General features: G+C 37.7%; 1 protein-coding gene across 1 annotated transcript; it reads left to right on the plus strand.

Moving 5' to 3' along the window:
* The first annotated feature begins 5,377 nt into the window (after positions 1-5,377).
* On the plus strand, positions 5,378-14,661 carry LOC149835404 (soluble inorganic pyrophosphatase 6, chloroplastic-like). Its single transcript, XM_090008476.1, has 6 exons — positions 5,378-5,719; positions 7,910-8,070; positions 8,236-8,336; positions 8,441-8,622; positions 12,783-12,881; positions 14,368-14,661. The coding sequence occupies exons 1-6, from the start codon at positions 5,486-5,488 to the stop codon at positions 14,458-14,460; spliced, it is 870 nt and encodes a 289-aa protein (XP_089864602.1). The 5' UTR covers positions 5,378-5,485; the 3' UTR covers positions 14,461-14,661.
* The last annotated feature ends 371 nt before the right edge of the window (positions 14,662-15,032 follow it).

Here is a 15,032-nt window from a genome sequence, read left to right on the forward strand (position 1 = left end):
TGACACGTCACATAAGTTCAGGAGGGTGTTGCTTTGCTTTGCTTCATGAGTAAAGAACATACAAACCGACATTTCCTTTATAAATAACATCTTCGGGGGCTGAAGATATAACCTACTTCATTGCAAAGGGGGTATCAATGTTGAGGAAGAAGACAACGACAACTACACGGCTAGCGATGATGAATCAATAGTATATTTTATAAACCTCGTGATGATTTGTTTGTCTTTTTTATGTAGTATATTCAATTTATTTTGTGTATTATAGAATGAAATTGCAATATGATGCGACAAATCATTTATTGAATATTTTGCTAATGTCAGTGGAACATCCACAAAAAAAGGTACTCAAAAACTCATTAAAGAGCTCCAAGAGAACATCAATCGGCTACGAGATGAATTTGCAGAAGGAAAACTATCAATAATTTTGTACGGATGAAACCACTAACTCTTATACATTTACATATGCCATGAGTATGTATATTAACAAGTGCATATTTGTTGCAAACAGACTATATACGATTTCGTCATGTATATTCAAAGCAATGCAACAACCAATACAAGAGTGTTGTCAGCCCTTATTTCATGGTATATCGGTTCTCTTATATGTTTATTTTCATTTTTGATTTACTCTTGTTGCTTAATGTTTTAACCTTACTATTATCACTGTTTCATTCAACAAAGTTTCGTCCGCCGACAACCATACGCTATTGGATTTCAAGATGGACTACAATGTTGAGGTAACAATGATCAATGCAGAGACTTTTAGTCAAGTGAAAAGGTAAGTGAAGAAACCTGTTGTCCAAGGTTTGTGAGGCATAACAGTCCAAACACAATTTCTACTATCGATTTAAGATATTATTTTGATTCTTAATATCGATTTATATGTTGATTCTTAATATCGATTTCTAAGCTTTTAATAGAAATTTCTATATCGATTTGTAAGATACTTTATCATCGATTTGCAAATATTGATTCTTATATTGTGGCGATCGTCTGAGCATTGGGTCTTATACATGATTGATTTATGAAAACAACAACTATGGTGCTACAACTCATTGGACTTTCATACTGGTATAGAACATGATATTATGCATTTGGTAAGTTTCTATCTATAAGTGTATCGTATCTTGTACGGTAGCCCAAAATTTATTTGCTTTCACGTTAACCACAGGTGGAATTCCTAAAAAACGTCTTGGGTGTCGACATTGACGAGTGGAGGTTTCACGGAGCAGTTGATGCTCCTTCACAAAATAATGGCGTCGATTGTGGCGTATTTGTAATAAAGTATATTAAAGCAATATATAATGGATAAGAACCTGATTTCGACGTTGTATGCTTTACACTTAAACATGTTCTATTATCCTATATTATTGGGGACTCAATTTCTATATTGGTCTCACATTACCTTTTTGTTGCAGAATGATATACTTGGATTCTGCACAGAACTATGCAAAAAATTGATGGAGTTTCTAATTACAGGAGAGAAAAAAACTCAGACGACATGAATACCTAGAAGACAACGAATGACGCAAACCCCCTAGGAGTAATATGATGTACACAGATTTATAACAGATTTTGTAGATTGTGTATATAAATTTTGTAAGACAGTGTATACAAATTATGTAAATCTCTCTAGGGTAAAATAAAAATTCAATAATTACCCCAATTTCAAGAGGAATGCTGATAAATACTGATAAATGTTGATATATACTTTCAGAATGGAAAGATCTATGTTTTCCATCCTTTAACATAGGACACTATGTAAATTAATGTGTTTGTAAATCACGCTGATAGACTACATAATAGATTGTTTTTACTAAACATGTCAATAAGTTAGACCGTTATTTGTAGCAAAGGCAAATCGTTGTCTTCGACATAGACATGATTGTGTAAATCGCTATAGGATACTATATGGTATAATGATTCAAATACAGTAAATATACAACAATTTGTATATGTGAAAGCTAGATGCGACAACGATTCAACTATAGTATATGTAAAACGATTTGTATATGTGAGGGCTAGATGAGACAATGATTTGTATAATCATTGTAAAATTTATATGCAGCTTCCTCATTATTAAACTGCATTTCTTCTATGAGAACATATTCAAGTGTACTGTCATGATCGTCTACCTCATTATCAAATTGCATTGCTTCTGCTGGAACATTCAAGTCAAGAGTGAATCCAATGCATGCACCCTTCTTATCTTGTGCATTATTAGTGCACATATTCACTTCTTCAGGTGCGTCATTAGTATAGATGTTCACTTCTCCATAACTTTCAAATGATTGAATTACGTCATCTTCACTGCAACCAGATGATAAGCTCACCACTGTCATAAGTAAGATATCAATTTGCGTTAGCCAGCACATACGTTTACTATAATTTATTCAAGATGCATATAACAACGAATATGATTAGTTAAGCAAGTCAAAGAAACGATTGAATGAATCACAATATAAAAGCAACAACGATTTGTTATTTGCTTATACTATGCATCGAATTGTTATTTACCATGCAATAAAAGAAACTATTTATCGTCTATGTGTATTGACGATAGCTATTTACGTGACAACAATTTAATTATATCTACGACGTTGTGAAGCGATTTGAATATGCAAATCGCCACTGCAAGCGTGCAACAACGTAAATTCTGCACACACATATTTTAAAATCATATTATAAATATCTTGCAAATCGATACTAGAAAACACATAATATCTTACAAATCGATATACATATCACATAATATATTACAAATCGATACGACAATTCAACATAATAGCTTACAAATCGATATTAACAAACAAAACAATATCTCACAAATTGATAGTATGTTACTACAACCACGATTTGCGTTACATTACATATACTGAGTGAGTGAACAATATCAAAAGGGGTAGAAGCCCTTCCTCGCATGTGTAACCAAGCATTCTTGTCAACAGGTCCCAACGTCTTACACATATCTTTAATTTTTCAACTATCGAAAAGCCAACATCCACATGCAATAACAAAATAACGCCTTAATAGCACTCACGATGACATACGTTCTTCAACAAAAGCATGATGACATGAAAATGTATTCACGATGCCTTAATGACACTTGTTGGAATGTTTGTGCGCCATTGCTTTTTTCCACGAGGTAGGAACGAACCCGAAAATGTTTTGTAACACAAGGAGGAACGAGAAGGCGGCAATGTGTTATAACACAAGCTAAAAACAAAGGCGGAAACCTCGATTCACGGGAATGTGCAAAGCTATTTACGGGAGGACATTTTCGTCAAACACATGTCTATCTTACGGGAGGACATTTCCATCAATCACATATCTGTCTTTTTTATATATTATTTATCTTTTTTATATGTTATTTTATTATTAAATCATCATGGGTAACATTGGCATATGAATTATCGCGGGTCCCAAGATATTCCTTCGTATACCCCGAACACACGAATTTGTCTTCGGGGGAGAACACACAACACCCTCCCGCGGCAGTGGGCTTAGGCCAGATGGTTGGTTGGGTAGAAGCTCTTTTAGGACGTTATTGGGATTGAAGTGTGTACAATCATAAAAAACTTCTCCAACCAAAAAATGCTATGCAGCATCAATTTGTACGCACATGATACTCGTTCCCAAATCGGATGGAGCTTCTCGCTTATATAATTTTCTATACAAGATTATGGTCAGACGTAAGTGCAACATTCTTCAAATGATCATCTCCCACGATCAAAGAGCCAGTGTAGTGTCCAATTAAAAAAACTTTGGAGAAGGCCTATGATTGTGTCGGTTGGGGCTGGTTACAGGACTCGCTTCGGTTCTAGGGATTTCATCCCACATGGATGTCTCTCGTCATGTTTTGACTCCGTCTTTTATCGTGCTAATTAATGGGTACTCTACCGACCGCTTTGGGATCAGCTGTGTTTTTACGACAAGGTGATCTTCTATCACCATATATTTATCTTCTCCTGATGGAACATCTCAATAGAAGCTACAATGACAGGATGAAAGGTGTCCCATTCGACCCACAGTGATCCATACCTTCATGTGGAACGATTCTTTATTCGCCAATGATGCACATTTTGTTTTTCTTTTCATTATGACTGCAACCATTTAGTGGAGAATTTCTTCTCCACTATTAAATAGTCTGAATCCAAAGCCACTCACTCATCTTGAGCAAGGAAAATTCAGTATTTGTTCATTTTCATATGTCAAGACAGAGGATTGAAGTTATTCAGTTAAGAGTGTGGGTGGCACAAAAAATTGCAGTAGTCGGCTGGCATCTCTTGCCGGGTGGGTGATGCTCATGAAAGATCTTCCCTATTGAATGTTGTGTTTCTCCCTCCTTTCTATTGTTGTTTAGAGAAGGAAACTATCATGAGGAAACTACCTTTGGTATGTATGATTCATACCAACAGATATACATCCACCTTGTTAAATGGGAAGAATTTGGTGGGGATGACTGGCCATTATCTGCTCATCTAGGCATATCCGCGAACATGGGTCCGTTCGTAGATATGCCTGGGTAGTTATAAAAACAAGTTTCAAAAAGATTTTTTATAAAAAACCGTTTTCAAATGCCCGTTCCAATAATCTCGTTGAACTTATCTGCATAGCTAAACCAAAAAGAGAATCCGAGAGATGAAAAATATAAATCATGCTCAGCACTTGATGTGCGATATACACAGCACAAGTCTAAAGTCTCGAAACAAACCTTACAAACGGCTTAAACAACCAATCTTCTTCTTCTCCCTCTTCTCCTGATTTTCAAAGATCTCTACTTGATTCACCTGCTGCTTGGATGGTCTGTTGCACACTCTATTCCATCCCAAATCAGTGTGGTGGTATGGGCATCCAAGCACTTTAAGAATCCATTATGGTTGCTCTTGCCAAGAATCTTATCACCAGTACAACCAGCTCAATACCTTTGCAAGAGATCTCTTTGGGCTAACCAATCAAGTAAGATCGACTCCTATGGATGGAAAAGTTTAAAGTTGGGTTCCAATGCTCTGAGAGAAGGTATTAGATATCATATTGGTAATGGAGAGACGGCGGATTTTTTGTGCGACCCATTTGCCTCCTCACAGTCCTCCCTTCATTTCTTTTTTAATATAAAGAAACCCCAAAAAAATATAAACCAGATGCATTTTTTTAATTAAAATTTGACCTATGCGTATGGGCTTTCAGTGCTTTGCTTTGAGTCATACGTTTTATAGGACACAAATAATCCGGGGACACGGTGGTTGGACACCGTCCATCGCATGGATGAACGGCATCTCTAGGGTTTAGATCGACGGTTATCGTGGCACCTGCTGGCAAATCGTACGGTTGTGGGCCTCACCATAACCTTTTCTGTCCCTCGTCGTCATCACATGGCAGTGTGTGTGTGTGAAAAGAATCCCAACCAGTGGATTCCAAGACACTCCTGAGAGAGAGAGAGATTAGAGGGCGCGCGCACGAGAGAGTGTAGGGTGTGGTTGGAGAGATGGCGGCCGTGAGGATGGCAACGGGAGGGGTGGCTCTTCACGCACTGCAGTCCGGCCACCAGCCGCTGCTGGTGGGTCTGAAGAAGCAGACCAGGCTACTTCCTTTCAACGGGCGGAGGGTGAGGTCGCTCTGCTGCAGGGCCATCTACCGTCCCGATGTCCAAATCAAGGAGGAAGGCCAGCCTTCCACCCTCGACTACCGCGTCTTCTTCCTCGACAAGTCCGGAAAAAAGGTCCGTTCCCATCATCTCTCTCTCTCTCTCTCTCTCATTACGATGACCATCTGTTTATTGATCTCGGAATTGCTACTCGAAAGAGTTCGATCGAGTTTGTAAGGCAAGAGAGGAAGACTTTAAGGCACCCGTGGATGTTCTGATGACGGGGAGGGTCTGAATTCGAGTGTTCTTCGGATTCGGATTATAATGCATGGTTTGATGGAGATGGTTGTACAAGGGTTTGTGACGAGCGGACAATGTGGGTTTTGATGGATCCGACGAGATGAGAATAAGTGCATTCGATTTGGTTTATGGGAAATTTTGCTTACCTTTTTCGTGGGTCTATCGACAAAAGTAGCATTCTTATTGTGTGTTTTCTTGCCTTCGTGCCATAAAACTTCGGGAATGGGAGAAAATTAATTCAAAACTTGCAGGTGTACTTAGCTTTCCAACTATGGTTATGATACTACAAGGAAATATGGAAAAGTGGAAATTTAATTAGAAGATTCTTTAATCCACTAATTCCATTTACAGGAGGGGGTTCTGCTAATAATAACTTTAAGAATGGAGGATAATGTGTTTGATAATAGGAAGAAGATGGCCAGGAATGATCTTCTTAACTTAGTCAGAACTTCATCTTTCATCAGTGCTGACCCTTTTCAGGTTTAAGATATTTAAACGAATCATTTCAGCATCGAACCGAACCCAGAGTAAAAGACAGAAAACAGAAAGATGAAGAAATTTTCAAGGGAAAATTTTACCCATATGAATTTTTCATGCCCAGTGAAACCTTAAAAAGTTTAATTCCAGTTACACAATAATTCTTCCGTTCGGGTGTGTCCTTCTCTTATTCTCTCTCCCGGATGTAAACGAGCAAGTTCAGACATCGGGTGTACGTAGGTAGTTATCGGTGGACCAAATCTCAGGGAAAATGTACCAATCTATTTCACACTATCCCCGGCTATCACTACAAACATGCTCTAACCAACATACTCGATTAACTGGTTCTTCAGGCAATAGGGTCAGAACTCAGAAGAAAGTCAATAAAACTCTAATATCTAGATATGATTTATTGTGTATTGAATCCTGAACAACGGCTGCAGAATGAACAAAGATCGTAGATCTGAAGATGGCGGTAATATTGCTGAAATGTCACACTAGAATGTCAATGGTGGTATAGGTTATGGCATATGTATAAGAAAATGTATTTGGTAGTATCAATAATACTATACTAATTGGTCCCATTCAAAAAGTGTTAGTTGAAGGTGTTCTATGCTTGATCTGACTCTGTACGTTTGTTTATCATTGCTTGTTTATTAGAAAAAATGTTTGATCAAATTATTTTGAGGAAGAAACCTGACTTTTTCTTTGGTAAACTTCTGGTACAATATGGGCTGTTGACTTTTAGATTTTTAAAGAAAATAAAAGAATTCCTGATCTAATACACTTTTCCCACTAAAGTATACAGATCACGTCTGTATGTCTGATCTACAAAAAGTGCAGTAAAATATTAAAAAACTAATAGTGTGGTATGATCAATAGCACCAAACATATTTCCGTGTGTATGTGAAACACTTGTGAAAAGGAAAGAATTTTGTTCTAAAACTCTGTCTTTCTTGACGTGGGTGATTTTAAGAGTATGAAATAAGGTATTTTCAAAAGGATTTAAACAGTATCATATGAGTTTTCTTTTGGCAAGGATTTTCATTGTCCAAGATTCTCCTAATTAAGTGTCCCAATGGTTTCTTCTTGGAAGTGTGTAACTTGGCTTAGTGAATGTTGAATAGCTGCTAAGAATTCCATTGGCTAAATAAATTGTCTTTGATTCTTAGCCTTGTGTGGTGCTGAATTAATTTTGAACATCCATATCATTAGCTGCAAAATTTTAGTGTATGTTAAAACTTTAAGATAAGTGTAAGTTTTGACTATCTAAATGTGTATCTCATATGAACCATACTTCCAAAATTTGATGGATGGCATACACAAAAGGATGTGGCTGTTTTACGTCTTTATATCATCTTTAAAGTAGTCAAATTCTAAATCTCGATTTGTCATATTGTCTTCCAACCATCCAACTAACAGTATTGTTTTTATGTTCTGTGCTCAACAATACGTATTTATACAATTGATTCGTTGTTCCTGCTGCACTACATTACGTAAGTAAAGCATGCTGGGACATTGATTTATCTCTTGGCTCTAAACATGCAGGTTTCACCATGGCATGATATCCCTTTGCAGTTAGGTGATGGTATTTTCAATTTTGTAGCGGAAATACCCAAAGAAACTAGTGCAAAAATGGAACTTGCTACTGAGGAGCCTTACACACCAATAAAGCAGGATACAAAAAAAGGAAAACTTCGATATTACCCGTAAGATATTCTCATTAGTGCTGTTAAAAATTATAATATGATTTTACTGTCATAAGGATGGCTTGGTTTAGCAACTAAAATCTCTTATTTCATGAGGGGATTTAGCTACGAGGGTTATCAGCTGCCTCTTGTTGCTAAGTGTTTTCTCTTTCCTCCTGATTTCAGGTACAATATCAATTGGAATTATGGTTTACTGCCACAGACATGGGAGGACCCATCCTTTGCGAACCCAGAGGTCGAAGGGGCTTTTGGTGATAATGATCCAGGTTATTGAACTAGTCCTTATCACCCTTCGGTTATGGTACACTGTTAATTAGAAACTTGTGGGAGTCAACCACCTTCCTTTTCTGAAGTTATGTAGCATATGCAGTTGATGTTGTTGAGATTGGAGGAAGACAAGCCAAGATTGGAGAGATTCTCAAGGTCAAGCCTTTGGCAGCTTTAGCCATGATTGATGAGGGAGAGCTGGACTGGAAAATAGTTGCAATCTCACTAGATGATCCTAAAGCTTCACTTGTGAACGATGTTGTTGATGTTGAGAAACACTTTCCTGTATGATCCTTACTCGCTCTTTACTCTTATAATGTTGAATAAAAGTTGGATTTTTCTGAAGCGCATTAGTTTGGCCAGATGTTAATTAATTTTTATGATGTGACCATATTTATCTCTTTAACTTTGCAATTATGGGCAAATTTTATTGATATGTCTTAGTGCAATTTGTTTCTTTCCCTTGTCTTTAGCATTCTGTGAACTTGAACTGCAGCATAAGGAATGGAACATAGCTTGCTATCATTGAGCTCAAACCATAGTATTAGGTATTTCAACTCTCAAACCAAATCATGTCCAAACAAACAAACAAAATAGAAACCTTAGGGCCTGTTCAGGCATCACCCATTGATGGCACTTATCTGTAGTTGGTATCAGTAGCACCATTAATGGGCATCAACTGGTTGAAACACATTTGTCTGACAGTTTATCTGTCTTTTTTATTTGCTCTCTCCAAAAATGCTTACGATATTGAAGAAGGTGATGATTATGGAGAATACTTTGACCAGATTGTAATTGCCTAATGTTTTCACCACTTGGTCACTTGGTCAAATTCTTTTGGTTTACTTAAAAAGTTCCTCCTATATAGATGCGAAGGGTAGCTTATTTGGTTTATTTCCACCTTAAAATGTTCATCCTAAACAGATAGGAAAGGTAGTTTTTATATTGAAATACTTTGAAAACTCTTTAGATGCTTTTAGGTAAAGTGGTGAACTTCAGAGTTTCACCAAATCCACTTCCCTCTTCTTTCAGTTCTGGAATTTCGCATTTCCTTCTCAAAGGCCAGCTCTTAGGTGAAGCTAAATGGTTTTGTATCAACCAATATTAGTTTCTACACTTGCACTCTGTTGAACTAAACTCAGTTGAATTTAGTACAGTTTAAAGTTTAAACACAAACATAGAAACACTTTCCCCTTATTTATATAAACATGTTTATTTTTATTTTTTATATTCTGTTTGGAAGAAAAATAAAGAGAAATGAACAGAAATTAATAATTCAAACACTGCCTTAGTTTTTTTTTTTTTGAGTTTTTCAATATATTTGTATGGACAAACAGTGACTATGAGCTGCAACTGCCAGTGCACATTTAGTACCCATTATCCAACATGCTTTCAATCATGCAGTGTTTATTATGTTAATTAAGGGTGTCAACTGGTCGGGTTTACCCGGACCCGACCCATACCAAACCCTATAGGGTCCGGGTATGGTGATAAATAAGGAAACCCGATTAAGACATGGGTCCGGACCCAAAGGTCCGATTAATACATTGAGCCGGGTATAGTTTGTGAAATTTTATACCAGACCCGGGCCCGACCCGAGTTCCGATTAAGACCCGCAAATTTTCAATGTAAAAAATAAATAAATTATTTTACCAGTTATGGCCCGTGTCTGGTTCATGTAGTTCTTGTGGGGTTTGGGTATGGTTTGTCTTATAGTGGGTCCGATTAGACCCGGGTCTGGACCCAATACAACAACAACAACAACAACAACAACTACGCCTTCATCCCAAAACAATTGGGGTCAGCGATATGAACCAAAAAAGAAATTCATTTTGGGTCTTCCACATGAATCCTTTTCCTCCAATCATTTCTATCCAACGCCATGTCCTCGGTGAGGTTCAAAGCATTCATATCCTTTCCTATCATCTCCATCCAAGTCTTCCTAGGCCTACCCCGACCTCTTTTAACTAATATATTTTCCCATTTCTCCAACCTTCTAACTGGAGCATCATTAGGCCTTCGCCGAATATGTCCAAACCACCGTAAACGATTCTCTCGCATCTTATTTTCAATGGGTGCAACACCTACCTTCTTACGTATCTCTTCGTTATGAATCTTATCTTTTATTGTATTTCCACACATCCATCTAAGCATCCGCATCTCAGCTACACTCATTTTTTGAATATGATGTCTCTTGGCAGCCCAACATTCCGTACCATATAGTAAAGCGGGTCTAATAGTCGTCCTATAAAACTTTCCCTTCAACCGCAATGGCATTCTACGATCGCACAGCACTCCAGTAGCACTTTTCCATTTCATCCACCCAACCTTTATCCTATGATTTACATCTCCATCAATTTCTCCATACTTTTGAATGATGGATCCCAAATATTTGAAATAATCATTCACCGGTATATCTTGCTCACCAAGCTTCACTACACTCCCATCACTACATCGTTGCTTACTAAACCGACATTCCATATATTCAGTCTTACTCTTACTCAACTTAAAACCTCTAGCTTCCAATGTCTGTCTCCATAATTCTAACTTAGCATTAACCCCAGCTCTAGACTCATCAATCAAAACAATATCATCAACAAACAACATACACCACGGTACATTTTCTTGAATTGATCTCGTAAGCTCATCCATCACTATCGCAAATAGGAAAGGGCTTAAAGCAGATCCTTGATGTAACCCAACCGTTATCGGAAAATTGGTTGACACCCCTCCACAAGTGCGGACATTGGTTACTACTCCTTCATACATATCTTTAATTATACTAATGTACTTGAGAGAAACACCTTTCTTCATCATTGTCCACCAGAGAACGTCCCTAGGTACTCTATCGTATGCCTTCTCTAAATCAATAAAAACCATATGCAAATCTGTGTTCCTCTCTCTATATCTTTCAATAAGTTGTCTAAGAAGATGTATAGCTTCCATAGTTGATCTTCCAGGCATAAAACCAAATTGATTCTCCGATATCATGACAACCTTCCTCAACCTAGACTCAATCACCCTCTCCCAAAGTTTCATAGTATGACTCATGAGTTTTATACCACGATAGTTTGTGCAATCTTGTATATCACCCTTATTCTTATATAAAGGCACCAAAGTACTCTTCCTCCACTCATTAGGCATCTTATTTGTTTGCCAAATCAAGTTAAAAAGATTTGTCAACCATTCTAAACCTTTCTCTCCCAAGCATTTCCAAGCCTCGATAGGTATACCATCTGGGCCAACTGCCCTTCTTGATTTCATTTTCTTCAAAGCCTCTGCAATTTCTTTCTTTTGAATCTTGCGCATGAAGTCACGATTTATCTCATGAAAAGGAATGGAGAAGTCTCCAAGATCTTGAGCATGACTATCATTAAATAGCTTATCAAAATAATCTTTCCATCTCTCCTTAATCTCCTCATCTTTGACTAAAACCCTTTGCGTTTCATCTTTGATACATCTAACCATACCCAAATCCTTCAATTTCCTATCTCTCATCTTTGCAAGCCTATAAATATCCTTCTCGCCTTCTTTGGTATCCAACTTGTCATAAACCTCCTTATATACCTTAGCCCTCGCGTTTCGAACAACTTTTTTAGCTTCCTTCTTTGCTATCATATACTTCTCCAAATTCTCATTATCACGACTCTTACTTAGATTTCTATAACACTCTCTTTTAACCTTAATAGCTAATTTGACATCCTCATTCCACCATGATGTATCCTTACCTAGTGGTGCACCGCCTTTAGACTCACCCAATACCTCCTTAGCTACTTTTCTCATACCACCCGCTATCTTATTCCACATTGATTCTGAATCCTCCTCGAGACACCAATCAACTTCCTTAACTACCTGCTCTACAAACATTCCTTGTTTAGCTCCTTTCAGTGCCCACCACTTAATTCTAGGATCTATCCTATGTCTATCCCTTTTGCGGCATTGTCTAATTCTAAGATCTAAAATTAAGACTCTATGTTGTGTAGCTACACTTTCTCCTGGTATAACCTTACCATATACCATACCCAAAAATCGGTACCAGTTCTGGCTCCACCTGGGTCCGAACCAAACCCGACCCGTTGACACCCCTAATGTTAATCCCCCATCTTGTCCATCATAACTGTTCATGCAATGTTTAGTTATTTCTTCTGTATGTTGTTTGTATGGGGTTTGCTGACTGTTCTTTTGACTGCTGTTTCTTGCTGCAATTGTTATTTACTATAACTAGCTTTCGTCATATTGTACCTCTTTCCTCTTGTTTTTAGCTCATAACATTTGGATGAATTGGCAATTGTTCATAGTTTCATACATTAAACTTGAGAATATTTTGCACCTCTCATGATTATCCTGATAAAAATTGAAACATGCTGAGAATAAAGTAAATGAGTTGTGCTGTCCTGTTTTTTTTGGGACGTGATATCTGTTTCTAACACTGTCTACTGTGCCAGGGTACACTTACTGCTGTAAGAGATTGGTTTAGAGATTATAAGATTCCAGATGGAAAACCAGCAAATAAATTTGGTCTTGGTAACAAAGCTGCTAGCAAGGTGTGTTTAATTGTAATAAGAATAATATAGTAATTTTATTTAACTGTATGCTAGAAATGCATGAAATATTTGTTCTTGCTGCGGAAATTATGGTATTTCATATATGTTAGTACATTTTTGGCTTTAACTACAGATAGCCATGCAATAGATGGTCAAGTAGGCTGTATGGAATTTTTAAAGGTCAAGTAAAAGAAAAAAATGTTACAACTTTGAGTCTAATTATTCCTTCTAATTTAGATCATTTTCCAGATGCATATGTACATTGAGGTTACATAGCCAGCATAGATGGCTCGACTCTGCCAGGCATTAGCTGGTTTGGGTTAACCTAGTATTTTGTTTTGTAGACTTCCCAGCATATTGTTACTTGTTTGTGAGCAAGCTTGACTCTGCATTGTATTCCACCTCATGCCCACAAGCTCTGTGTGTGTCTGTGCAGGCGCATGCACACATATAAAGCTTCACAGTGTGTGTACATGGGTTTATTTGATAAGTATGCTGGTGCTCATGGTTCACTCATCTGCAAAATCTGTTGCTGCATTTCTTGTTGCACTCGTCAATGAGCTTAATCTTTTGGAGGCATGCTTTTAGTGTGATGTGCATGCATTATATCCTTCAGCATTCTAGTGTGAAATGTGGCCTGCATGTAAAGAGTGCCTAGGTGTATTCATTCTGTGGAATGTTTTGGTCATCTGATTCATCTACCTGGTGTGTGTACTAGAATACTGTTGGATTCACAAACCGCAGACTGATGCACCTTGGAGTCTAGGGCCACGTTGGAAAATAAAAACTTTCATATCACAGTTGAATCCTCCTCTCACATGAAAAGCTTGGGATGTTTGAAATGAAACAGTTCCACCACAGTTTCTCCACCTATTTAGGTGGAGGTGGAGAAAATTTTCACACAAAATCATACAGAAAGCATGAAAATATCACTCATTTGGAACATGGGAAGATTCATTCGTATTTTATACAGGATTTTCCCACTTCCAAAGCTGTCTCAAGGGGAGATGGAGAAAATTGTCATACAAAATCATCCAGTAAAGGGGAGATGGAAAAAATTTTCATACAAAATCATCTGGAAATTATGACAAAATTTCACCTATTTGGAACATGGGAAGATTCTGCTTTTCATATTTCGTGCATGTTTTTTCCACTTCCCAATGCTGCCTAAGCTTCTAAGGGACTTTCTCGTTTGCAGTTATTTGTTCAAACCTTTGAAGCTTAGAATTAGATATTTGGGAATCTTTGTGTTTTAAGCTCACAGTAGTTCTTGAACAGTAGGAGATTGTAGGGCTGTCAAACTGGGATTAGTTCTTGCTGTGTGCCTTATTTACAATTCAATTGTCTTTGGCCTGCATGAAGAGGCTTTATAAGGCTAGGATGGCCTTTCTTTATGTTATGTACACAAAGGAGAGAGAAAGAAAAGGGATAAAAGCCTGCCTGGCTGCACATCTAAATCCCTTGTGTTTATTATTTTGGATTCCAGGAGTATGCTCTAAAGGTGATCGCTGAGACGAACGAGTCATGGTCCAAACTGATCAAAAGATCAATTCCCGCTGGGGAGCTGTCACTGGTGTAATGACATTTGGAGAAGGCTCGACTGTAGCAGCTCCTTTATTGTATTCAATTTTTTATGGGGAGGAGGTCATTTTTTGTCCATGCTAGCTAGCCAGTCATCGCTATGGTAGTACTTTAGCTCAAACATGGTATTCCAAGCTGCTGCGGACGGCACTTCTTTCTACTCTTCTTAATTAGATAAATAATTATGGTTTCCTTAAAAGGCTACTTTTTTTTTTTGTTTTCCCTCTTTTTGTGACAACGAAGGGAAATCACTGTTATGGTTTGGACCCCTTGTTATGGGATGAGAGGTGCCACAGACCAAAAAGGATACAGTCCTTTGGCATAGAATGGGGTCAATCCTAGCCGTCCAGATAGCTGAAGCATCTGGACAGCTAGTATTAGTCCACATCCAGATGAAAATGTGGACCAATCCTAGCCGTTGATTGGACAGAGAGGATTGGATGTAGGATGGAGCCCATCCTATGTCAAAGGACTTGATCTTGATCTGTCCATGGTCATGTTTCGATGTTTACAGTATAAATCTCTGGGGGTACTCCCTCCTTTCCCACTGAGGATGGTTTCATGTTGGCT

This window comes from Nuphar pumila, chromosome 6, assembly GCF_984573655.1.
Source record: "Nuphar pumila chromosome 6, dmNupPumi1.hap1.1, whole genome shotgun sequence".
Taxonomy (NCBI): Eukaryota; Viridiplantae; Streptophyta; class Magnoliopsida; order Nymphaeales; family Nymphaeaceae; genus Nuphar; species Nuphar pumila.